The sequence below is a fragment of the Stegodyphus dumicola genome, chromosome 11 (genome assembly GCF_044657685.1).
Source record: "Stegodyphus dumicola isolate Sdum_Otavi_A_Nest chromosome 11, ASM4465768v1".
Lineage (NCBI taxonomy): Eukaryota > Metazoa > Arthropoda > Arachnida > Araneae > Eresidae > Stegodyphus > Stegodyphus dumicola.
Genome location: NC_140778.1, coordinates 160,190,905 through 160,216,845, shown reverse-complemented (window position 1 = coordinate 160,216,845; position 25,941 = coordinate 160,190,905). Strand labels below are relative to the sequence as shown.

The following is a 25,941-nucleotide window of genomic DNA, read 5'->3' as shown; positions in this document are numbered from 1 at the left end:
TAAACCATGTTAGTTCCTATACCGGATGTGTGGAATATCAGCGAAGCCTAGCAGAAGAGAATAAGAAGCAAGCGCAAAGAAACCCCCTTCGAAAAACTCAGAAGCAAGACGATAAACCAATTCCCGTAAGAAATGCGGAAAACTTCCCCCTCCTAAATTTTTCGAAGCCCAGTGTCTCTTATACAACTCGGAAAACCAGCTATAGTGATATTTTACAGAACAAGTACTCCGAGGATAACCCAGAAAATATTTTCAAAACCTTTCAGATAATCACCCAAAACACAGGAATTCTTACACAACTTCAGAAGTTAATGAATATAATAGAAAAATTAAGAAGCCCTAGAACTACTTAAGAGAAATTAAAATTAGGATTTCAAGCATTTCACTACCTGATGCAGATAGCTGAATCAGAATATTAATTGCTGCATTCGAAGACCTAGAATCTCTCAAACCTTTTAACATCTTTGACCGTTCAAGCAGCTTCTCTCGGGGTCAGTACTTGGGTGGTGACAACCCACGTGACTGGCACCAACGAATCGCTCACTTTTCTCCACCCATTGTTACCAGCTCGACGGCCTGACTCCTCCCACCTATTTCCCAATGCTCGCACTTAGTACAAGTCTTAGCTTCGCCTACTGAGGTGCGGTGTTAACAAAGAACACCGCACCTCAATAGCATATAATAGTAAGTAACATATAATAACCTTCAGTAACATATAATAATTCTAAAAATGCTGTATGCTTGGATTTTACATAATTTTAATTTTGCCAAAAATCAACAGTCAATATTTCGATTAATAACCGTCAATTTTGTTGCACAGCATTCTTTGAGCATAACATGACAGGCGATCCAAACCATCAATTTTGTTGCACAGTATTCTTTGAGCATAACATGACAGGTGATCCACTATTATTGATGAGTTATTTCTTAAATGGCGCTATTGTTAAGCATATTGAAATAATAACAGTAAACACTGTAGATACCTGTTTGTTCAAATTTTGTCGGCACTGCACAGGAATGTAAATATCGCATCTTTGGTGAACAGTAATCGTGATCTTTGAAGTGTGACGAACATATTAGTGCAGTTTTATACAAATCAGTTGGTGATTTATTTAACAAGTCTTGATTACTGCGTGCGGCAGCCCATTGTTTTGATCTATAAAAATGAAAAACATTAATTTTATATTTTAAATTTCAATAAATCCATTTTCAGTGTTAGTAGAAAAATAGCAAACTAAAAACATTCCTTATACATTAGTTACACAATCTCGAGAAGGGTTATATATTTTTTAAGAACAAACATTAAATTATAATTTAAGGAAAAGTTCATGTACATAAATGATTTATTACATTTCTGACATATTTATACTAATTCTCTATTATTTTGATCTATGAAAACAAAAAACAATTTTATTTTCTTTAATTAAAAGAACCTCTTTTCAGTGTTATTAGAAATTTAACCTTGTTAAAAAATTCCTTTTACGTTAGCAACAAATTCTGAAACGATTGCATTTTATCTAATTTTATTTTGATGTACGAAAACCAATAATTTTGCAGATATTGTGTTAAATTGTAGTTACCGGTCATAGTATCTAGTTAAACAATTTAGCATTTCTTTGTACAGTTTTGTTAACAATATGATTAAAAAAGGATAAGGCACCAATAAAAAGTGCACATTGTTCGTAAAGTGCATCTTTAAAATGTTTCCTTCCTTATTCACACTAATATGTAGTGGTTCCCTAAAGTGTTCGTACACTTATGTTTCAGTGAAATAGTGGTGTGAGAATTTTTTAATATCTATAAATTTATCTTAGCAAAACTCTATAAAAGTATTATAATAATACAGTAAAACTTTTTGGGGGGAATTAATAATTAAAAAGTAACAAAAAAGTTACCTCACAAAAATCTTCGTGCACTTTAAAGAAATCTGCAGACACTATTACGAAATATCGTAGTTAAATTTCTGTCAGTTTTTGTAGGATATCCTGCAGCATTCAAGCTTGTAATACATAAATTACAAAAATTATCTTCTGAAATATTAGAAGAAAAAATTTAAAAAAAAATTTGGTTTTATTCAAAATCACTTCGAGATATGAGAAAATATTGGGCTTTATAATCAAATTCAATTCTGGGCTACAGCGCATTTTTTACAAATTCTTAAAGTGTATGAACACTTTTGGGAGCAACTGTATCACAAGCACAGTTGTCTTGGATATTTACAGAAGAACACTGAACTATTTGTCTATGATGAGGAACACTTAATGGAAAAAAACAAGCTATTTATTTAAATTATTCCAAATACATGAAATATTTGCTTCTCTATCAAAAATTGAGATATATATATATATTATTAATAATCAAAGCTTAGTTTCTCTTAAACTTAGAAATGGTTTACCTAATAGGATCCTTGGGAAATCTGAAGAATTTCCTGTCTGGTGTTTCTCGAGACGTTGTCCCACAAACACAACAGCGATACCAGGATTTGGGTTGTTTGCTAAGTAAAAGATAGAGTGAGTTAGTCTGTTATTCACCACACCACATCAAATATTGAGAGAAATTAAAATTATATTTTTATAATAATGAATATAAATTTCTCAAAAATAATCATAAAATACGAAAAATTGTATATAACTATCAATATATTAAATTAAAAATAATCTTCAGTGGCCACTAATATTAAATAAGTTTATAAATTTTCTCAAATAAACTATTTGGTAATCTATAGCATAAATTTAAAGCTGAAGCATAATACAATTTATTAATAAAATTAATTTATGCAATCATACATGCCATTAGCTGCCGCATTATTATAAATGGCAAATTTATTCCTGATCGCTCGTTTTGTCGTAATATTATTATTAGTTGACTTTAAAGCTTAAAACTCATTAAAAAAATTTGGAAAGAAATACCAATATGCCTGCAAAGTATTTGTTTGCCATATGATTAATTATATAAATTGAGATTCATATGCTAAAATGCAAAGTTAATATATTAAGAATGAAAATCTAGCTGTTGTGTTATACAATGAGACAAAATACTTTTGGAGCTTGGGAATCAAAATTAATGTACTATACAAAATCAATTTTTAAAATCTATGATAGGTTTTCGAATTAAAAAAGCAAGCTTACCTCATAGATGGAGAATCGGGTGAATTCCGGTGATCGTCTTGCGAAACATCCATCTTATGATCTGCTTAAATAACTAGAGAAAAGAACTGAAAAAAACTTTCAAAGAACCTCTTCGAACAACGCGGTAAAAGATTGCTAATATGGCTGACGACATGCTGGTTTTTTGCCTGCTATTTCGCACATGCGCAGAAAGGTACGGAGGGTGGATGGATTGGCCCTTTAAAATAAGCTTCAGGGACATACACAGTGTCTCTTCAGTCTGACGGAGCGACATTTGCATCGGGAAACCTTTACTTCTTCTCCTTAGAGATTCTTTGGTGTTAATCACCTCATCTCTTAATTAAGAGTCAACGCCTTACGGCATATCTCCAACAGCGGCGGTTAATGTAGCAGGGGCTACTAAATGCTACAATGTCTACCTATTCTTCCAATATAAGCAAATTTAGCGGTATATTATGGCATAAAATAGTGCAGTGAAAAAGTCTACTGCTACATGGAATACATCCTCAAAATTTTACTGATGTAAAAAAAGGTTGTAGGAAAAAATGTCACCCGGAAAAAAGGGAAACGGAAAGAATATCCCCGGAAAATAAGGAACGGAAAAAATGTCACCCTTCATTTGCAATGGGAAATATAAGGCATGTTTAGAAAGATCGCCAAGCTGGGTGATAAAAGTTTTATCTCAACAACCGTAACTTCGGATAACCGGAAACATGTGCGAGTAGAAGCAAGAAGATGTGTTGGCTGCTTGTTTCTTCCATGGAGCCTACCTCCATGGTTTCTTCGTTAAGGTTAAAAATAAAGGGTTGTTTAGAGCGGGAAGCTTTCGCGATGGAAGCCAGAGGGGAAGGCGGGTTGTCCAGCGTCAGTCATTGTCAGGTCTTATTCATCCTGAGCTTTGGTATAAGAAACAGTTGTAGATGCAATTTCAAGTTACGGTTTGCGATAAGAATAGGACTAAATTTTTTACCTAATTAATTTTCGCATAATTTTTTTTTCTCATTTGATTTTAATTAAAAGTAACGCATCTGCACAGGAAACAATTGTTTAATTTTGCACTTAAGTTTGAAAACAAGAATACCACAGTTATCAAAATTAAGAGGTTTATTTCAAAATTATTAGTCCAAAATTATTAGTCCCTGAGGGACTAATGTTTTCATTTTGCGATTTTGCGTCGAATCACTCTGAATGTCCGTTTCACTTTTCAAACTGTTGCCACCAAATATTGTGATAAAACAACGGTACCTAGAGCCATTGAGTTTCGAATGACGTAATCCTACTGCGAATATGGGCAACTGGAAGCCCAAATTTGAAATTTGGAATTTGTTTTATTATCGATTTTATATTTTGTAACGAATTTTTGATTAACAAACTCAAGAATTTCAAAGCGAGCCATGGCAATGTTGTACAGAAAAAACATTTTTATCTCCAGCGCGTGAGACTGTGAATCGGAAATTCTAAAAATGTGTTCAATTTAAAATTATTTTGCGATACTGCTCTTGAACTGAATTTTTATGGTTTAAGTGCGAAGAATATGATATTTAATAAATAAAGGTAATACACAAAATGTTAAAAAAAGGCCCCTTTGGACGTAATTTAAAATCTGAAACCTTTCAGATTTTTTATTTTACTAAAATTTTAAAATCTAATTAAAATGCATCCTATAACAAGCGATCTGGATTTAAACATTTAATATGCAATGAACCCTCTTATGGCAACCTCTTCCAAAATAATTTCTCAGAGTAGAAATTAACACTTGCACCGAGCATTATCTCGTTAAGGCGACCACTTCCACCAAAGACCAAAATAATTAGAAAAGTGGATGATCGTATTAGAGAGGATTTAATGCATTTTACAATGCACCAATGCGTAACCTACTCAGAGCCGGACCATCTAGTAGCCCATAAACGATTGGCGACCATCTCCTTAAGACGATCACTTCCAAAAGTGACAGGCATTTCTAGAGGTATAAACAAACGCTTGCACTGAATATCATCTTTCTAGGGTGGTGATCTTCACAGAATACCAAAAATCAACATGGATGGATTAGGATTATTCAATTATGGCAAAGCGCACGAGGGCTATCTACCTAAAGGGATGGATGCCTTCGTGGAGAACTCTCTAAGGGAAACTGGCTCGTATACATATTACACATGGGGAAAACCACGAAAGTGCCCATGCAGTCAGCCCATTCGCGGTATTGGAATCTCGGACCAAACTACCAGTGTTCAGCGTCTTTACCACTGATAGGCTGAAATCTGATGGATGGCTGATGGATATCTTAGAAAGGATTTTTACTTATAGTAGTTATATTCATTACAATTACGTGTAAAGCTTATGGAAACTTAAAAGCGGCCGAGCGGTTAAGTTGCTGAATACCCTGGTTGTTAGATCTGGGTTCGATTCCTAGCAAAGCAGCTTTTCGTGGTTTTTCCCCTATATAACGTAGTTACGAGCTAGTTTTCCTTAGGAAGCCCTCCACGAAGGCAACCATTCTCTTAGGCAACCTTTCGTGCGCTTTGTTATACTCAAGTATATCAAACCAAATTAATGAAGCTTATTCATTCTACTCTCCAAATTGAGCTCCAAATATGTCATACGTGGGAGCTTTTCGTATTCATAACGTAAAACGGAAAATTAAATAAATTTAATTATTTAACTTGGTTATCTAGAATTCCAGTTTTTAATTTATCTCTTGTTTCCAAAAATCTGAGCATGAATAATTGTGTAATAAAGCATAAACCGATAACTTTGAAATTCATAGAATAACTTAAATGGCCTTTGACCACTAGCAGCCGAGAGGTAAAAATCGTTGAATATTGGTAGTTCGACTGGCGTTCAAACCATGGCGGATGTGCTGCTTACCAGGAAATTTTCGTGTTTTTCTCCATGTGTAACATAAATACGAATCAGTTTCTATCAGACGTATGAAATAATTTTTGTCAACTACCCGCTATAAACAGTCCTCCATGAAGGCATCCATATTCACTTCGGCAGATAATCTTATGAGTAGTAAGCGCGGGTACTCACGCGGAAGTGACGTCAGAGAAAAGGGGCGTGGTCGCCGCCTCTTGAATCACGTGACAACCGGAAGTGTCGTAGATGGAAGGAATGACGTAGACGGAATGACATCATCAAAGTTTCGTTTTTATGGTGTGGCAACGATTTTATTTTTTTATGCTTGTGGCAACGGTCGCTTAAACCACGTGACGTCAACTTTATTATTTTCCTTATTTAGCAATTATTTTTCTTTATTATTTTAAGTATTTAATCTTTTTTAGTCATTATTTTTTAATGTTTCATTATTTAATTATGAATCATCCTTTTTAATTATTTTAATCCGTCATTATTTTTAATTATTTTTAATTGACTCCATTATATTTTAATGCATTTTTAATGAACTTTAAAAATAACTCCACGCCCGAGATTCGAACTCGCTATTTCTGGGATGGGAGTCTAGCGTTTTACCGCTCGGCTAAGCCCTTCACGTTATCATACCTGTTATTTTTCCGTTTGGAGCGAAAATCACCATGACGTCACTAGGCTGGGAGAAACAGGCAAACGTCATCTCTTTCACGTTGCAGCCTGTCGAAACCGCTTCACGCTTTCTACATCCGCCGTGGCGAACGTATACAATCTTAAACGACCAATCAGATTTTCGCTAACGATACCTATCTTATTTCAGCCAATCAGCGTATTGCTTTCTTATGCATCGTCTATATATTCACTCGCGTTGACTATTGCGATCATTTCTACTCTGATTGTTGCTGATTAACGTTCTCTTGCCTTTCTGCGATTTTCTGCGCCATTTCGTTTTTCTACACGATGTCTGCTAAACGAGTTTATTCTGCATCTAATGTAAGTATATTTTTTGTTTCTACTTTATTTTTGTATTACCATTTTTAAACACGATTTTTTTTGAATGTGTTATTTATTCTAATTTTTAATTGCCAGGTGTTGTTTGAAGATTCTGATTGTCCTTTCCGTGATTCGGATGACGATGTAAGTTTTTACACGTATTTTCATTTTTTTATTCGTATTTTTTCTGAATGCATTTTACTATTTGAGCGTATTTTATTTTGAATGAATTCACTTTTATTTTGATAGTTAATCAATGAAGTGGATCAGATCTTTCTGGAAAATCCTATGGATCTACCCTTGTACTATCATGTGGGTTCTGGATTTGAGGTAAATTTTTGTTTCGTTATGATTCTGTTAGAATATTTTTCTAGTACTAGAAATGAATGTATTTATTTTTATTTATTTATTTTTAGACTTCTTCCTCATCAGCTCGTGGTCCTGTGTATATGGCTGGTACCGATGAACGTTCGGTATATATTTTTCTTTTTTTACATGATTTATTAAAATAATGTATTTTGAAAATTTTGATTATTACTGAAACTTATTAATTTTTCCCCCAGATTGATGAGGCAATTGTTCTCACAGAAAAGTCTCGTCGTAGAAATAACAAGTAGGTGCTGAGCATGTCAGCAGCCGTGTTGGTTGGCAGTTTTGTGCTGTGATGAAAAGTCTTTATTATTCTGTGCATATTGGTTCTTTGTTATTGAAAGTGCTTTTTTATAATTTGTTTTGTGCTCCGGTTTTGAAAAATGTGCCTTTTGTATCAAGATAATGATTATTTTTGAAGAAATGAATGATTGAGAATTTCATCGACCCGGAACGCCCCATTTGTATGCACGGCAATGGCTGCTACGGAGGATGACGTGTTTTACGATGCTCTTGAAAAACACTTTAAAATTATTGAATCAGCACTTCAATCTAAATGTAATATGAATCAACAGGTTCGCGAGGAGGCCAGGCAGGCTTTGGGTGAGTTGAAATCTTCTATTTATAAAAATTTTGAACGTATCAAAGCTGTTAAATTTATGGATGCATGTAAGGAAAGTTCGAAAGACGCCACTTCAAGACCTAGTTATGCTAGTGTGGTGGCGCCATCTGATGTTACAAGGATTAATGAAAAATCCTTGATTTCTTCGGATTGTTGTTTAATTGTAGACTCTGAAAACTGCTCTTCTGACGATGTTAAGAAAGTTATTAAACTAAAAATTAATCCATTAGAAGCTAAGTTAGGTGTATATACTTTAAAAAATATTGGAAAAGATAAAGTCTTGGTTAAGTGTTTGACAGAAAATGATCGGAATCGACTTCAAGCCGAGATTAATGAAAAGGATCCGGAAATAAACACGTCTTTGCCAAAAAAGAGGAATCCTGTTTTACTTGTAAAAAATGTGCCAAATGAAATACCCAATGAAGATCTTCTGAAAGTGATTTTTGAACAAAATCCCGAAGTTGTTGAATCTGATGAAAACAGAAGTATATGTAGAGTTCGATTTACTTTAAAAACTTTCCAGTTCACGAGGCACGTTGTGATTGAAACGCACCCCATGGTTCGTAAACGTATTCTGAATCAAGCCAGGTTGAAAATTAATTGGAGTATATGTGAAACTGACGATTTTATTATCATCAATAGATGTTTTAAGTGTCTTTGGTACAACCATCGTGCTGATGAATGTCGTGAGCGAACAGCCTGTTTTAACTGTTCTGGAGAACACAAGGCAAGGGATTGTTCGAATAGGAATGCTGTAGCTTGTATAAATTGCATCCGCTTCAATCATAAAACAAGTAACAGCTATAAAAAAGTGAATGTTAATCACAAACCCTTTTCAGAATGCTGTCCTGGTCATGAACATTGACTTAGACCTTCATAAAATTAGTCAAGTCTTTATGTCCAAAAATCTTAATCGACTGGTTTGGTGTATGGACTCTAATGGCAAATCTGAATTATGGTTTAGTCCCTATTCAGACTCTCGTGGAGATAAACTGAGTGAATTTATTTCTGCCAACAACCTATTTGTTATTAATGAAGATTATGGACCTACGTTTCAGGCAACTCAGGGTTCTAGTTATATTGATGTTACTGTTATTGGTTCAGATCTTCTCCAGGATGTTTCGAGTTGGCGGCTGTCTGAAAAAGAATCCCTTTCTGATCACATGATGATTGAATTTGAATTTTGTCTCTCTACGTTCTTACGAGACACCTCAAATGTTCCTTTTAAAATCTTCAATACAGGGAAAGCAAATTGGGATCGTTTTCGAAAATTTTGTTCTTCTCGCATCACCCGTTTCATTGATATTCTTAACGACTGCACTGACGGTTCTCGCCTAAATACTCTTGTTGAGAATTTTAGTTCTGTTCTTCTCCAGGCATCTCAAATTTCCATACCTGTTAGGAATCATGGTAAGCACAATGTTCCTTGGTGGTCTGCCGAAATTTTTTGTATGAGAAAGAGGCTTAATGCCTCTAGGCGTAGATTTCAGCGTTGTAAAAATCCGCCTCTTAGAGAACTTTATAAAAGTAAATATCTTGAATATAGAAAAGTTTACAATCTAAAGCTTGCCGATGCTAAATCTCAGTCTTGGAAAACATTTCTTTCGACCATTGATGTTCATAATGTATGGAAAAAGATTTACACGTATGGAGTTAAAAGAGATTTCATGAAAAAAATTGAAATAACTGGTATTTGTCTTTCCACTGGAGACATCCAACTCTTTAAAAGAGACAATTACTGCTGTGCTTCAGAAATCTTTCTCCTCGGATCTAGAGGAAACTGATGATGATTTGCATAAGGAATACCGTCAAGCTGCGCGTACTGCTTATTCTTCTTTTGTAGATTCTATGTTTACTTGTGATGAAGTTAATACAGTTATTTCTATGCTGGAACCAAATAAATCACCTGGTCCTGATTCTATTTCGAATGAGATTATTAAACAGTTTCATTTAATGTTTCCTAGATTTCTCCATAAACTTTTTAACGTTTGCCTAAATGTTGGCATTTTCCCACGTGTTTGGAAACATGCTCAAGTAATTCTTATTCCTAAAGGAAATGAGTCTAGGATTCCTCACCTAGATAACCTTAGATGTATAAGCTTACTTCCTGTTTTGGGTAAGTGCTTGGAAAAACTTTTTATTAACAGAATTTGCTGGTATCTCCGTCATGGAGACCTTCTTTCTGGTAATCAGTATGGTTTTACACCTCAAAAAAGTTCTGAAGGCGCTTTTACGCTTGAATGATATTGCTCAGAGAGGAAAAAAGAAAAACTTGCACACTATTTTGGTCTTTTTGGATATTAAGGGCGCCTTCGACTATGCGTGGTGGCCTTGTATTCTCTATCTGCTAAAAAAAAGTAGAACTTCCAATGAATATTTTTTCACTTGCTGCTGATTTTTTAAATGATCGGGCGGCTAAATTGCAATTGGGCTCGGCTTCTGCAATCCGTCACCTTGAAAGGGGTTGTCCTCAAGGTTCTGTTTCAGGACCTACGTTTTGGAATATTATTATTAATGATCTCCTATTAAAACTGGAAAATCTTGCTTGTTGTGATACTATAGCCTTTGCAGATGATGTTTTGTTTTGCTTCCTTTCTGCCTTTCTGCCTTCTGTAGGGACCTTTCTGCTACTTTTTTACAGGCACAAGAGACTTTAAATTCCGCCTCCAACTGGTCAAAAGGTTTTAAATTAGATTTTAATCCTGATAAAACCAGGGTTATGATTATTGAAAAGCGAAACATCTGTTATGATGCATTTCAGTTATCTCTCGATGACACCCCTTTGACTGTGGTAAAGCAAATAAAATATCTTGGGGTTTTTCTTGACTGTAAATTTTCTTGGAAACAACACTTAACTTATGTATCAGAGAAATGTGATAGATTACAGCGTGGATTAAGTCGTATTGCACGTAACACATACGGTATTAATTACAACGTTCATTCGCTCATCTATAAACAAGGAATTGCACCCTTCATTATGTATGGCTCTAGAGCCTGGGGTATATCGCTCAAGAAGAAGATAAATTATAGATATTTACGACGCGTTCAAAGACTGATACTTCTGCGGGTCATATGTGGATATCGTACCGTAAGCTATGAGTCTGTTTATGGAATTTCTGGCTTTCCTCCAATTGACATTGCCATTCTTTATTCTATTGCTTATAAGGAAAATATTTCTGCTTCTACTGTCTCTCAGCATGATTGTATTTTACCTCTATCTGATCTCCCTCATCCTTCAGAAAGAAATGCTATTAATTTTATTCAGTTTAGCAATAAAATTGTGGGTGATTCGCCTGTAACTTGCTATACTGATGGCAGCAAAATTGATGGCAAGGTTGGTCTCGCATTTGTTTTCTTCAAAAATGGTCTTGAATTTGAGCACTTTCAATTTAGAATCAGAGATGAATGTACCGTTTTCATAGCTGAACTTTTGTGCATAAACTTCGCCGTCAAATGGGTCTCTAAACAAAATAGTGCTGTTTCAGACTATCTCATTTGTACTGATTCCCTTTCATCCTCGGAGATCTTAAAATGTATTTCTTCTTCTAATAATATCATTATCGAGATTCAAAAAGAACTGAAGAATCTAAAGGATAAAAATATTTCGGTTTCATTTTCATTTGTTCGTGGTCATACAGGTGTTGTTGGGAACGAACGAGCCGATTTCCTTGCTAAGACTGCGACTGAGCGGGAAATTGACACTTTTGTCAATATCCCTAATTCCTTCTATAAGAAGGTCATGTATGAAAGCATTGTGGAGTCGTGGAATCACGAATTCATTAATTCAAATAATGGGAGTTTAACTAAGAGATATTTCCCTTCTATTAAAATGAGATTGTCGTGTCATCATTTCTTTACAAATTACAAATTAACCCAGTTTCTTACTGGACATGGGAATTTTAAAAGTTATTTGAAGAGATTTAAGTTGAGTCCTGAGTCTGTCTGTGACTGTGGCCTCGGCGGCGAGGAGAATGTAGAACATGTGCTTCTTCTATATCCTAAATATGAGAGCGAAAGAAAAGTCTTGAAACTGGGACTGAAAAATTTTAATATTAACTGGCCTCCAGAGTTTTACCAATTTATTTCCGAGAGAAGTGCTTTTAACATTTTTTGTCAATTCATTGTAAAACTTTGTAATCATCCTTGATTTTATTTCAATTTTCTCTTGTTTATTTTGTATTGTGTTTCATACTTACTTCTGTAAGCCCCATGTGATACTATGTGGTACATGGGGAACTTGTTGAATTTCTTTTAACAAAAAAAAAAAAAAAAAAAAAAAAAACAAGTACCAACTCGAGGAAATTACCTTCCGGGCCAGTATAGATATGGAACGACTGCCTTAGGATGTACAAGGCATCCCGATGGTCCGAATTCCTGACACCATCCGGGAATTATTTGAACAGCTCATTCGCCGGACGACAGCCGATTTGAACCCCTCGGACCTCATACGATTTTGTATCCAAGCAGATGGGTTGGATAAACCGATTAGCATGTCCCTCATGGCAGTTTCGACCCTTACAGTTGAAAAAATTTTGGCTGCCGTTATGAAAGTGCTGCAGTCTAAAGACAAGATCGAGCTGGATACGGGATTCTCGGTGGATGTAATCACCATTAGACGACCTGTGGGTGCTAGACGGAACAGGAAAGTAGTGAATATCTCCATGGATAGACTAGATAAGAAATCTATTTTGTCTATTCCCTATGACGACGAAGGACTCTGTTGCGCTAAAGCAATTGTGTATGCGTTGGCGCATCTGAATAAGGACACGACTGCCATCAATGCCATGAAAGATCGTCGCCGACCAGCTCTTGTGAATCGTGCTAAAGAGCTCCATACGGCCGCGAATGTGCTTCTAGACCCTTGCACATTTGCGGAAATTGCCACGTTCGAAGACCATCTGGATACTCAAATTGCCGTCTTTTCTTCGGATAATTTGAACCGGGTAAGTCAATATTTTTATCTCAAGATATTTTTTGCTTTTAAATGTTCGTACTTATCTATGTTTTGAAAACCGTAACTTGATTTTAGTTATTTTCTATTTATGATAAAATTTATTTCGTGCGTGAATGATTTTTTAGAAATAGTTTCCAACGGACTGAAAAAAATTGAGATGACGAGCATTATAGTATTTTGATTATGTTGTTTCCATGTTAAAAAACTGAGTACATGGTGAGTGTTTAAATTAACTTAATGCCTATATGCAATTTGTTTCGATGTTAAAATATAATGGATGAAAACTGAACGCATGGTGAATTTTCATTTTTAAAGAACTTTAACTTTTTTAATTAGTTTCTATGTTAAAAATATAATGGGGAAAACTGAATGTTTTCTTTTTTTTTTTTTAAATTGTTCGATTTTGGAATTTATTTTTAGAGAAAAGTTTTTTCGTTTAGAAATTTAAAATATAACGTGGATATTTACTTTTAGATTACTTTAAATTTTTATATTAACTTTATATTTTATGCATGTAAGCAATTAGCTCTGATGTTAAAAAAAGATAACTTGTAAAAACGCATGGTGGAATTTTTAGATTCTTTTATATTTTATGCATGAATGCTATTTCTTTAGACGTTAAAAATATGCCTTATAAAAATGCCTAGTGAATTTTTTAAACTACTTTAACCTTTAAGATTATATTTTATGCATATTCACGCATAAAATGCATGCATGTAGGAAATTTGTTTAGATATTCAAAATTTAGGGTGTATAAAATCGAAAGTTTAAGATTATTCTGTTTAGGAAAAAGTTTTTCTGTTTAGATGTTAAAAATATAACTTGTGAAAATTTTTACATTTAGGATACATTAACTTGTTTAGATTATTTTTATATGCAATTCGTTTGGATATTATAAATACATAGGGAATTTTTAGATCGCTTTACGTATGTCATTAAATTTAAAAACTGATTTCTAAAGGGTTTTATTTTGGAATTTAAGAGAAAAATTTTTTGTCTATGTTTTAGGTGGTCTATAAAGGAAAAGAGAGGGCACAACGGATCAATTTGTGGCTTCACGATGGGCATTATGACGTCATCAAATCTCTGAAAGGATTTTTCGGTAGCGACCATTACTGCACGTCCTGTGAAAAGGCCTATGAACATCCGGAAAACCACCGATGTGCCAACGCCTGCCCCATATGTTTGAGAACCGACTGTATTCCAGGCGTGCCCCAACGATGTCAGGATTGCGACCGTCTCTGCCGCTCCGATGCCTGCTTTGAAGCACACAAAGCCCTGACTGGAAAACAAGAGTTTTCACTCTGCGACAGGGTAAGTGTTTTTTGAAAATGTATCTTAATGAACAAAGTTAATTATCATGTAATTTACTCGAAATGGTAATGTTTAAAAAAATTATTGTCGTTACAGGTATACCAGTGCAGGGAATGCTGCCAAGTTATTCGGAGACGCGATTGCCCTAAGGACCTGCATAGGTGTGGCACCACCAAATGCCCTTCTTGCAACCAGTTTGTCATGTCTGCTGAGCACCGTTGCTATTTGCGACGTGTTGTCCCGAAGAAGTCCGAGGATAAGCTCATCTTTTTTGACTTTGAAACGGACCAGTCTTCGGGGGAGCATCTTGTGAATTTCGCGGTGGCTCAGTATGCCGACGGCAGAGAGAGAGTGTTTTCGGGCTATGCGGCTTGCCAAAACTTCTGCGCCTGGCTGTTTACCACACAGCACAAGGGCTTCACCGCCGTGGCTCATAACATGAAAGGGTAAGTTAAAAATACCATAGTTTGCATGCTTTAGTTTTCATGGCTGATTTTTTCAATATTATTCATAATTTTTTACTTACAGGTTCGACGGACAGTTCGTGATGGCCTGGCTCCTGGAGCACGGCACAGCACCGGAGGTGATCCCTAACGGGTCTATGATCATATGTTTAAGACATCCTAGTCTGAACGTTCGGGTCATAGACTCGTTAAATTTTCTACCGATGGCGTTGGCCAAACTGCCGGGATGCTTCGGTCTCAGCGAGCTGAAAAAGGGATACTTTCCCCATCTTTTCAACTCGCGAGAAAACCAAAATTATGTCGGACCGCTGCCTGAGCCTCGGTACTACAGCCCGGATACCATGAGCACTTCAGCCCGACAAGCATTTCTGTCCTGGCATGAAGCACACAAGGGGACGTGTTTAACTTTCAAGATGAGATGCTGGCCTATTGCAGGTATATTTTTTACTTCTTGTTTTATTTTTATTTTATTTTTTTATATTTCGTATTTTTAACATTTTTTCTTTTAATAGATCGGACGTGGACATTCTTCGCCGTTGCTGCCTGGAGTTTCGAGCCCAGTTTTTGGATGTGGCGAATGTGGATCCATTCCAGTAAGTCATTTTCTCATTTTCTTATACAATAATAATCATATTTACAGTTCATTAAATCGTTCTTATTTTTGTCTTTTCAGATACGTGACCATCGCGTCAGTCTGTATGGCAACGTATCGGAGTGGCCACATTCAACCCGACACGATTGCCATGGTGCCTACACACGGCTACAACTCAACGAATTACAGCCCTGATTCGATCCGATGGTTGGACTTAGTTGCTGCTTCGGAAGGCCTACAGATTCAACATGCGTTGAACGGTTCCGGAGAGCACAGAGTCGCCGGAATCACGGTAGACGGATTCTGCCAAGAAACACAAACCGTCTATCAGTTTCAGGTAAGAAAATATAACCATTCCTTTTCTATGTGATTCTTTTTAGTGATTTATATGTTAAAGACTATTAATATATATTTGTATTATTTTAGGGCTGTTTCTTTCACGGATGTAGTTCGTGCTACGATGGTGATATCATACATCCACTGAAAGGGGTTTCCATGGCAATGTTAAGAGAAAAGACAGAAGAGACGACAAGAAAGCTTCGCACCCAGGGTTTCCACGTCATCGAAATGTGGAAGCATGAACTTGAAAGAGAGAAGGAAGAATTCCAGATCTCCAAGCTTTCCTGGATGAACACCATCTGAGGGATCGACTCAATCCTCGCGAGTCGTTTTTTGGAGGAAGGACCAATGCCCTCAAATTGTTCCACGAGGGAGACGCAAAATATGTGGATTTTACTTCACTCTATCCATGGGTTCGTACTTTTTATTATTTCAAAAATGTTTACTTAAACTTTTCTAAATTTTCTGTATATTTTTATGATGCGTTTTTCCCGATTTTTTTTTCATTCACAGGTGAACAAGTATTGGGTCTACTCTGTGGGACATCCAACAATCATCACGGAAAGCTTTGGAGATGTGGAAGATTATTTTGGAATTATCCAATGCCGAGTGATTCCTCCACGGAATCTGTATCTTCCGGTACTGCCCTATCGGTGCCGGAAGAAGCTGATGTTCCCCCTGTGTCGGACTTGCGCCCTTCTTCAACTGCAGACTCCATACCGTGTACCCACACAGACGACGAGCGAGCTCTTGTCGGAACGTGGGTAACGGAGGAAGTCAAACTGGCGAAAACGAAAGGCCGCATCACACATGTAAGTACTCAAAGATTATTTAATCTTTATTTAGTTTCAGAGGTTACTTTTAAAAATTTTTATAACTGACATTTATTTTTTATTTTCTAGATTTACGAAGTGTACCTTTTCCAAGCATCGTCTACTTCTCTGTTTCGTTCCTACATTGATCTGTTTCTGAAGATCAAGCAGGAAAGTAGCGGATGGCCTTCGGAGTGTGTGACGGAAGAAGCCAGACTGAAGTACATTCGCCAGTATGAAGAAAGAGATGGCGTCAAGTTGGAGGCCGAAAAAATATCGAAAAACCCTGGGCGTAGACAAGTCGCCAAGTTGGCCCTGAACAATTTCTGGGGCAGGTAAGATGATTTCTTTTGTACTTAATTTTTTATAAATATTTTTAATGCGTTGTGATTTATGATAGCTTTTTTTTCACTCAGATGGGGTATGAACGCGAACAAAGCCCAACTGACCTATGTCCACACGGTGCCAGACTTCAATAAGATGTTGGCGGATTCTACTAAAAAAGTAAGTTTCCTTACCGATTTTATTCATCTGTAAACTCAATGTGTTTCAAACTGTTAACTTATGACTATTTTGAACTGTTACCTCATGACTCTTCTATTTTTTAGATCAAAGATGTCTTTCTTCCCACGCCTGAGGTGGCTGCCATTTCCTGGGAATCTGCGAAGGAGTTTGTGCCGCAGGATGCCTCTATAAACATTTTCCTAGCGAACTTCACAACAGCTTGAGCTCGTCTCAAGCTGTATAGTGAAATGGAGAAGTTGGGTAGAGATGTCCTGTACCACGACACAGACTCCATCATCTATGCCTCGAATGGCCTCAATGATCCCCCCTTGGGCAACTTCCTGGGTGAATTTACGGATGAACTGGAGGGTGATGTCATCAAAACCTTTGTCTCTGGTAAGGACCTTTAAAAAATTTCTTTATTTAACATGTACCAAAAAAAGTTTTTCTGTTATGTCTTTTTCTCACAATGTTTTATTTTTTTTTTCAGGAGATCCGAAAAACTATGCGTACCAGACGGCCACTGGGAAAACCTGCTGCAAAGTCAGAGGATTTTCGCTGAACTTTCGCAATTCCCAGTTACTGAACTTTGAAGCCATCAAAAGTCTGGTATGTAGTCTGGACCAAAAGGATGTCATAGCTCTGCACAACCCCTCCAAAATCACTCGTGAACTAAAAAGAAGAAAGGTCATCAATAAACCAGAAACAAGACTATACAAAATTGTGCTCGACAAACAAGTGATACAGAAAGATTTGAGCACCTTACCATTTGGATTTTAAAAGAAAGACTATGAACTATATTATAATGGCTTGTACAAAAAAATGTTTGCATGTAAAATATACATTATGATACATCCAGTATCTTTGGAACTTTGCGGTTATACTGGCTTTCAGCAGGAAATTAAAGTCCTTCTCTTGCCAGTTCCTGATGTGATCCCATGTGGGGCCGTAAATGAACGTAAAATAAAATAGAAGTTTGAATGATAGAATAGTGGTGTTTTTTCTTTTTTTTCCTTTGGAAAAGATGCCATGAAAGGTAAGTTTTTTTTAAATATTTTTTTTAGAAAATAATGGTTATGATTATGTATATATTAGTTTAATCAGAAAAAAAATGATTTTCTATATTAACTTCATCAAAGAAAAACATAACACAAATAATCAGAAATTAACTTTTATTATGAACATTTCATTTCAATTTCAGCCATAGTTTCGAAGAGGATTTTCTTTTAGGTCTAGCATGCATCGTTTTTACATTCATTAAATGTTTGTTTTTCACAAAGTCTTGAGGAAAGTTATTCACATTCAGTACATTTTAAACTGTTCAAAGGCAGTAGGTCTTTCAGTTCTATTTCTCAACAGAAAGTCTATCAGTTGAACAATGTTGGACCCAGAAAACACATGACCGTCCAGGATCAGTTCTTTATTGTGTGTCCAGAAAATCTGATGTTCTTTTAGGAAATCCATTATTTTCTGTGCCGTTCTTTTCTGTTTCACAGGAACAGTCTGAAAAATTTCCTTTTCTACATCTGTCTCAGAAAATTGTTCAGACGGTTGTTTTTCAGACGCATTCACATGAGGAAACGTAACATACTTTTGCAGAACATGGATGTACAATTTGGATTTTTCTTCATCGTCCATTTTCTTTTTTAAGATGTTTTGAATTTGGGTATCTAAATTACTCAAATGTTCATCTTCAAACTGGTGCATACGATCCAGCGGTACCAAGGCAAATTTCTTACTGTGTGTTCCATGGACAAGAGAGGATAAGACACTGACTGCTGCAGGAATCAGGAAAGATAGAAAACCGTCACCTTTTTGAACCAAAAGACGTCTTTTCTTAAAAAGAGGTACTTTTTTGTCCGCTAGTTTTCTTAAAGTTCTTTTAAAAGGGGCGAGTAGATTTTTGACGCGTTTGGTGATGGGTACGTTTCCTTTTAGAAGATTTAAAACACACTCACAAACTGATTTGATGAGATGATTCGGACACTTTTTCAGTACAGATGCTTTTATTCGACTTTTTCCTAATAGTTTTAGATAATCCACATCCTTCAGATGAGACATTCTGCATGATGACAAATGAGCTCTTTTTCTTGCACACTTTCTTTTATATAGATAGCAAATGCAGCCGCTTTGGTTAAAGCACAGCAATTAAATCCTTTTGCATGAATCGAACGTGTTAAAGAACTTTTCTTTTTTAAATTCTCTATCTTAGCACAGTCTAGATTTATGATGTCTCTACATAATAAATTTTCTAAAAATAATTTCTTTTCTAATCCTTTCACGTATATGACAGAATAAATAGATGACAAATATTGCAAAATAATACGAAGATGAGTATAAGGTAAAACACCCTCACTCCAATTCACATGATGACGATTTCTTGTGACCCAAGCAAAACACTTGTTGAGATCGTGATAATGTTTTCCAAGGCTGAGGAGGTAAAAATGACCAGCAACTGTGATATCCTTCATGCACGGTGTAAAAAGCTAATTCTTTAACAATGTAACAATGAGGCATCCACTGAAAACCTTCGAAATCGATCACGATGGGAGAAGACATGTTGGCCATTCGACGTCTCAAACTGAAATGAACTATCGGGGCTAGTAGACATAGTATCTATCCCCAGGAAAGATGCCTGTACGAAGGCGAAGCGTTTCACTTGTTTCAGGTCGTAAATCAATCAACAAGTAGCTAAAGAGTTGAAGTAGCATCCTGAAAAATTTCTTGAAAGGCCTTTACATTTCCGGGGAACATTTGTCTAGCTAAATGCATAACTTGACTTTTATCTCTAGGATTTTTGTATAGGACAATGTAATGGGAATTTAAATGAATATTTCTCATCTCCTTGCCTTGGTGAAAAAGATTTTGTGTTATAAAAACGACTGAAAGGTTTCGGTGATGACTTCCTTTTGTAAAAAGTTTGCTTAAGCGAGTATCACTTGCTAATTCAGACATTTAATCGTCTATGATAATTAAAGCATTTTGAAGAGTCTGCAGGTTAGATGGTAATCCTTCTTCAAAATTTACGTTTTTCATGGAATTAAAAAGAGGTTGATAACTTCCGTAGCAATAAATAATATTGGTCGGCATGGGATGGAACATTTTATGATCTATCAATTTCTTCACAAAAACCGTTTTACCCGAACCGGTAGGTCCGCTCAGAAGACAAGTAGAAGGATGTACGAACTTGGGCAGTTACATTTTTGGAAATGACAGCATGTTAAAAAAACACTGACTTTTATACTTTACCGAAAATCCTTTTGCATAAGACATTTATTCATTTTGTTTAAATAAGTGTAGAAACAAGAAACACAAGAGACATTTTTACAAATTAAAACAACTTTATTTTTTAAAAATCATGTATACACCATATCTTTTTTTGACAAATTGAAATATTTGGAAATCATGATTCTTCCCATCTAAGGGTGATACAATGAGTTCCATACAGAGTCCTTGACAGCGTTTAATAATAAAATAAATACAATAATGTCCACATACATTAGAAGTTAAACTCTGAAGCGAAATCTTGTTCCAGCAAACATGACGATATTTCTTGACAAAGGATGTGATATCTTTTCCATATACTTCAGGCGGGAGTCCATAAGAGTCAAAAAATTCCAGAGTATGTTTGTCTGCAATGTAGACAGCTAGCTAGTGAGTTCCTTTTTCATCATGTTTATCAGTATTGAGCACCAGTGCACAGGGAAAACTTTGAATCGCAGGTATTTTATCACAAGGAAAAAACACCCGCATAATATCTCAAAGAAATAGGATCTTGAGATAAGATTTGATGAATCTGTGATGAATTCATCAGTTTCCAAAATCGTACAGAATATTTCGAGCTTTATTGATTTCTATCAAATTTTCAAATTCAGCATACACTAATAACGATCCAGTTTGTTGTAAGGGAGTCCCAAATTTTATTTCTAATCTTAAGTTGCTGTGTCGAACTAGATTTAAATGAGAGCCATCACAAAGGTCAGGTGACAGGTCGAAGCGAAATAAGGAATATCCTTTTGAAAATTCTGATCTTGAAAGGTAAAGTCCTCTGTCGTCTGCATTCACAAATAAATTCTGATAAGCTCGTATGAAATTATTTTTGTCAAAATTAGGCTGAAGAGGATTATGAGGTACCGGTTGACGGTCCACATAAACACCGATAAAGTTCATATTATAATGCTTGAATTCAAAAGGAGACTTTTTATAGTTTCCGTTAAAGGTATCATTATCGACACATGCCACCACAATACGATTAGGCATTTGACCTATGAAAATATTGTCTTGAATAAAACTCATATTTCCCGTTGGAATGGAATAGGCTTTGCAGAGCACTCTATTAATGGGATATTTGGCTTTTGATTTTTCTAGGCTTTTGGCATGTCCTAGCACAACACCTGGACTGACTCTCACTTTGCGTACAAACAATGAAGCTTGTTCGAGTAAAACTTTAAATTCACTTTCGCCCAATAAACAAAATTCAGGTTTGCTGCGTATGAGTTTAATTTTCATATCCACCATATTCAGCAAAAGTCTTTCCTGATGAAACATATCCAAGTGCAATCGGCCAATCATATCGACCGAAGCACTCAGTTTAAACAATTCTGCTCGTTGGTTGAATCCTTCATTCGGCTCAGTGTCTTGAATGTCAAAAACGTTCATACGCCCTGCTGTATCTTTGAAAAACAATTCTGATGACAGTTGAGACGTTTTCGTATCAAAACCATGATTCAATAATTTTTCTATCATGGCTCTGTAAGGATACGTGTTATTACTGGTGGAAACGAGTCTTTCATTTAAGCTAATATCCACTTGAGAAAACATAGAATGTAAAAAGAGATTGACAGGTCCCACTTTACTTTCAGCCGTGATTGGCTTGCCATCATTTTTTAAAATTTTCACTTTGACGTAGAATTGTGTCTGTGATAAGTCTAGGTAGTCGTCTCCACTTCCAGAAACACTGAACTCGACAGGACTTCCTTCCGATACATTGGCTAATGGATGAAATCCAACCCACTGACCTTTTTCGATAACTGTTTGTGTGGGAGGTAAAATAAATCCTGAAAATAAATCCAATTCGGATTTTGCGCATTTCGGAGAATCTTTTAACAGAAAAGCCATTACGAGTCAAAAATATCACGTCGTTGCACCTCCCTGGCCTTAGACGAAATGAAGTGTTTGGGGGTTTTGCGCTTCCTTTTAAACCTTCCGTGACCAATCATCTCGTCTGCTTTCTGAACTGCTTTCCTCGCTAATTTTTTGCCAGCTTCTTTAGATATGGTTTTGAGGGAGACTTTAAAATTTTCTCCCGACAATACGTCGTTTGCAATTTGTGTTCCAGTCCGCAAAGCTTCTTTTCCAACTGTTTTGGCTCCACTCATCAAAAAAGGCATAGCACTACGAAACAGCTTTGCAAAAAATCCACCAATACCATAACCTTCCTGTAAAATGGTTCCTTGATAGTAAGGTAATCCATTTCCAGTTTGAGCTAAATAATAATCTTCAAATTTTTTCGTGCTTGATTTTGTAATGTAACGGATACAGGTTTTGTCTTAATACTGCGATGCCATGTATGGTTATAACTGGATATCAATTTATCAATCACATCAATGTACTTTCGTGTATTCATTTCGGTAAAGTATTTCCACATTTTTGTTTTTAGAGTTCGATTAAATCGTTCTACGACAGAAGCTTTGGTTTTATTATATGTCGTAAAAAACGAACGTTTCTCTTTTTCAAAAAATTTTGAACTTGTTTATTGGTAAACTCTTTCCCTGCATCTGTTTGTAATGATTCGGGTGTACGTTCCGAAAATATCTTTTCGAAAGCAGATTGGATAGACGTAGATGTTTTATCTTTGAGAGGGATAGCCCAAGCGTATTTCGAAAGGATGTCTATACAGGTCAGCAAATATTTATATCCATCATTAAAAGACGCCAGGGATTGCATATCCACTAAATCAGATTGAAATTGCTCGTTTAAGCCTCCTACGATGACTCTGTTCCTGGGAAACTTGTGCCTCAAAGGCTTATGCAAAGTATAACAATCCTTGGTTTGCAACCATTTCTGGATGTCTTTTGTTTTTACGCGACCTTTTAAAGCACGATGCAAAGCAGCAACACCCCCGAAACTTGCGGGGACCTGTGGATCCCGATAGGTCTGAGACAGAGCTGCGTTCATTGCAACAGTTGTTATGATCTAAACGTACACTGATATTCATTTATATATATTTAACTAGAACAGAAAAAAAATACCATAGTTTCACCTATATAAAGATTTTAGAAAATAGGCCTAAAAAACAAGAGAGAGAAAATGAATGTTACTTAACATCTCAAAGGTTGAACAAGTAATGATATATATGTTTAAGAACAACCATATTTATATTCTATAAAAATCAATAGGTTTGTATTCAATAGGTATTTTTAAAATTTATGTAAGTGTTCATTACAGATTAATTCTTTTAAATAAGGTCTGAACCTGGAGACAGTCATGAGATCGTTGTAAAATAAAATAACATTTATTGAGCATCCTAATTATTTTACAAATATTCATAGTATTCAATACCTAAGACACCATTGGTAGTACAAAATGTGTTTCTTACTTCATCGAGTGCATGGTTTAAACACACAGATTTTAAAAAGTCCTTGGTAATGTAGTGAGCAGGTTTCACTAACATTAAATATGATTCTTCACCCCAAATATTTCCGTAAAATTGTCTGGCGATGTCAACAGCATTGAATCTCAGAGCAATGGCATTCACAGTTTCTGTTTTATGAACAAGTTCTTCACAGTCTATGCGCTGGGGATATTTTAGTTCTTGTTGGTTAAGAAGCTCTTCAAGCGGCATCTTTAGAATGGTTTGGAGGCGTGCTCTTCCCATAGAAATGTCAAAAGATTGGGGCAGATTTTCCTCCTTAACAGGTTCATCGGATATGCTTTCGTAGGCTTCACAAAAGTTCATGGTTTGATAAACGAGATTGGTGACAATGTCGCTGATACGGCTAAAGTTGGTCATCAGTTCTTCCCATTGCGTAGTTGTAATGCTGAGGCTACTTTTTTCATCTCCTTGAGCGGAAAGTTGTTTCAGAGTAAAGAGGGAATCGTTATACGTGACCACAAAGTTCTTGGGAAACTCCAGATTTAGTGTCAGAAGGTCTTGTTCCTCCACTGTCATGTTGGTTGCGAGAATATTCAAACACCATGGCTCAAAGTTCACTCCTCGTCTTGTCGGATAATAAGCTTTACCATATTTGGCATACTCTCGGATGTGAACAGTCACTTTTCCCTTGTAAATGCTGGGTCCCACAAAGACATTGTTTCCCATGTGAGTCAGCTCCTCTGGAATAGCATCTTCGGTGAAGAGTCCTTTGCGCTGAAAAAAAAATAATCAGTTAGTATATAATACATAATAAATGGGGTCACATACAATATAAACTTTAATATATAAGCTTTTCGCAAATACGTACTTTTTTCTCGAAATGGGATGTTTCTTCTGCTTTTCTTTTGGCACAAGAACTAGCTGATTCTCTGGGAACATCTTGGGTGCGGTCTTCATGGTTCAACACTTTATCGTTCAAAGGCATAGGTTTTTTTTCAAACAAGTTTTCCATCTGGAAAAAGCAAAGACAAATTAAGCACATAATGCAAATTCAACTATTTTTAAAGATTAAAATTCTAAAAACAGTACATTTTCAAAAAGTTACTTACTTCTTTGTTGTTTTGTGGCTGATCCATTCGAAGCAGTGAAGAATGATTGTCTAAGCAAGAGCAGGTACGTACACTCTGGGCAACAGGCAGAAAAGAAAAGAAATGCGGAACGTTGCTCGATATAGCCCTATATCGGGTAGGAACTCTTTATTTCATCTGAACGATGATTGGTTAAGAGACGGTGAGGTCATATTTCAAAGAATCTGATTGGTCCACAGAAAAGTATCCCTACACCTAAAGCGGAGGCATACAAAGGTGTGATACGACAGACGCCATTTTGTAAAATAACATGCCCCAACAAGAAATGGATGATGTCATTCCAAACACGTGGTTAAGAGCTCGTTGCCACAAACATAAAAAATAGTGTTGTTGCCACAAAAATAAAAACTTTGAAAAGATCGTTGCCACACCATAAAAAACGAAACTTTGATGATGTCATTCCGTCTACGTCGTTCCTTCCATCTACGACACTTCCGGTTGTCACGTGATTCAAGATGGCGGCGACCACGCCCCTTTTCTGTGACGTCACTTCCGCCTACTGAGTACCCGCGCTTACTACTCTTATGGTACTTTGCCATAACCTAAATAATCTGATTTGATGATCATGCTAATTTTTTCTCATACTGAAGCCTATGATGCTTTAATTAATATTTTATTTATCATAAACTGCGTTAACTGCTTTAAATTAACCGAATCAGGATTTTTTTCTGTTAGATTTCCTTTTTGAAATTTTTGACATCATTTTAGAAGCCTAAATATGTCAGATTGTTTTAGTAAGACGTATTATTTGTAACTTTTTTACATATAAGTACACAGAATCTCATGACGGCGAACTCTAAAAGTGTTTCCTACAACATAAATAAACAGGCTTTTATACATTTGCCTCTCTAATGCAACCATCTATATAAGTGGCTTAAAAATCGCTTGAAGCGGCCGTTAGTGGTCGCATTAGAAAAGTCTCATTATATTTGCATTTTTGTGGCATTTAATAATTTCAGTTACATGTCTGCCTTCTAAATTATAATATTGATTTTTCAAGGTCGTGTAACAACTTTCAATATAAATTAGAATAGTAATAATCTTTAATATTCCATTCGGATTATTATATTCGCATGAAAGCCTTGAATCAATTGTTGATCATTATTTTGTACGTATGCTATTGCAAAAATTTAAAAATTCTTAGTTATGATATTTTCCAATATTCGGGCTTTAAATGCCCAAGTTATTTAATTTTATGCCAAGATTTAAACTTTGTGCATTTACAATAAGAAGATCTTAATT

General features: G+C 35.7%; 2 protein-coding genes and 1 long non-coding RNA gene across 3 annotated transcripts; 1 reads left to right on the top strand and 2 right to left on the bottom strand.

Moving 5' to 3' along the window:
* The first annotated feature begins 16,871 nt into the window (after positions 1-16,871).
* LOC146994471 (uncharacterized) lies at positions 16,872-17,358 on the top strand. The gene is made up of 2 exons (XR_015043876.1): positions 16,872-16,956; positions 17,061-17,358. It is a non-coding gene; the product is annotated as an uncharacterized LOC146994471 (long non-coding RNA).
* A 3,408-nt stretch (positions 17,359-20,766) lies between these two features.
* On the bottom strand, positions 20,767-22,074 carry LOC146994470 (uncharacterized protein F54H12.2-like). Its single transcript, XM_085826385.1, has 2 exons — positions 21,543-22,074; positions 20,767-21,386 (listed from the first exon to the last, which is right to left on the bottom strand). Exons 1-2 carry the CDS (start codon positions 22,072-22,074, stop codon positions 20,767-20,769), a joined length of 1,152 nt encoding a protein of 383 aa, XP_085682511.1.
* A 1,395-nt stretch (positions 22,075-23,469) lies between these two features.
* LOC146994469 (uncharacterized) lies at positions 23,470-24,560 on the bottom strand. Its single transcript, XM_085826499.1, has 2 exons — positions 24,420-24,560; positions 23,470-24,325 (listed from the first exon to the last, which is right to left on the bottom strand). Exons 1-2 carry the CDS (start codon positions 24,534-24,536, stop codon positions 23,492-23,494), a joined length of 951 nt encoding a protein of 316 aa, XP_085682625.1. The 5' UTR covers positions 24,537-24,560; the 3' UTR covers positions 23,470-23,491.
* Between the last annotated feature and the right edge of the window lie 1,381 nt (positions 24,561-25,941).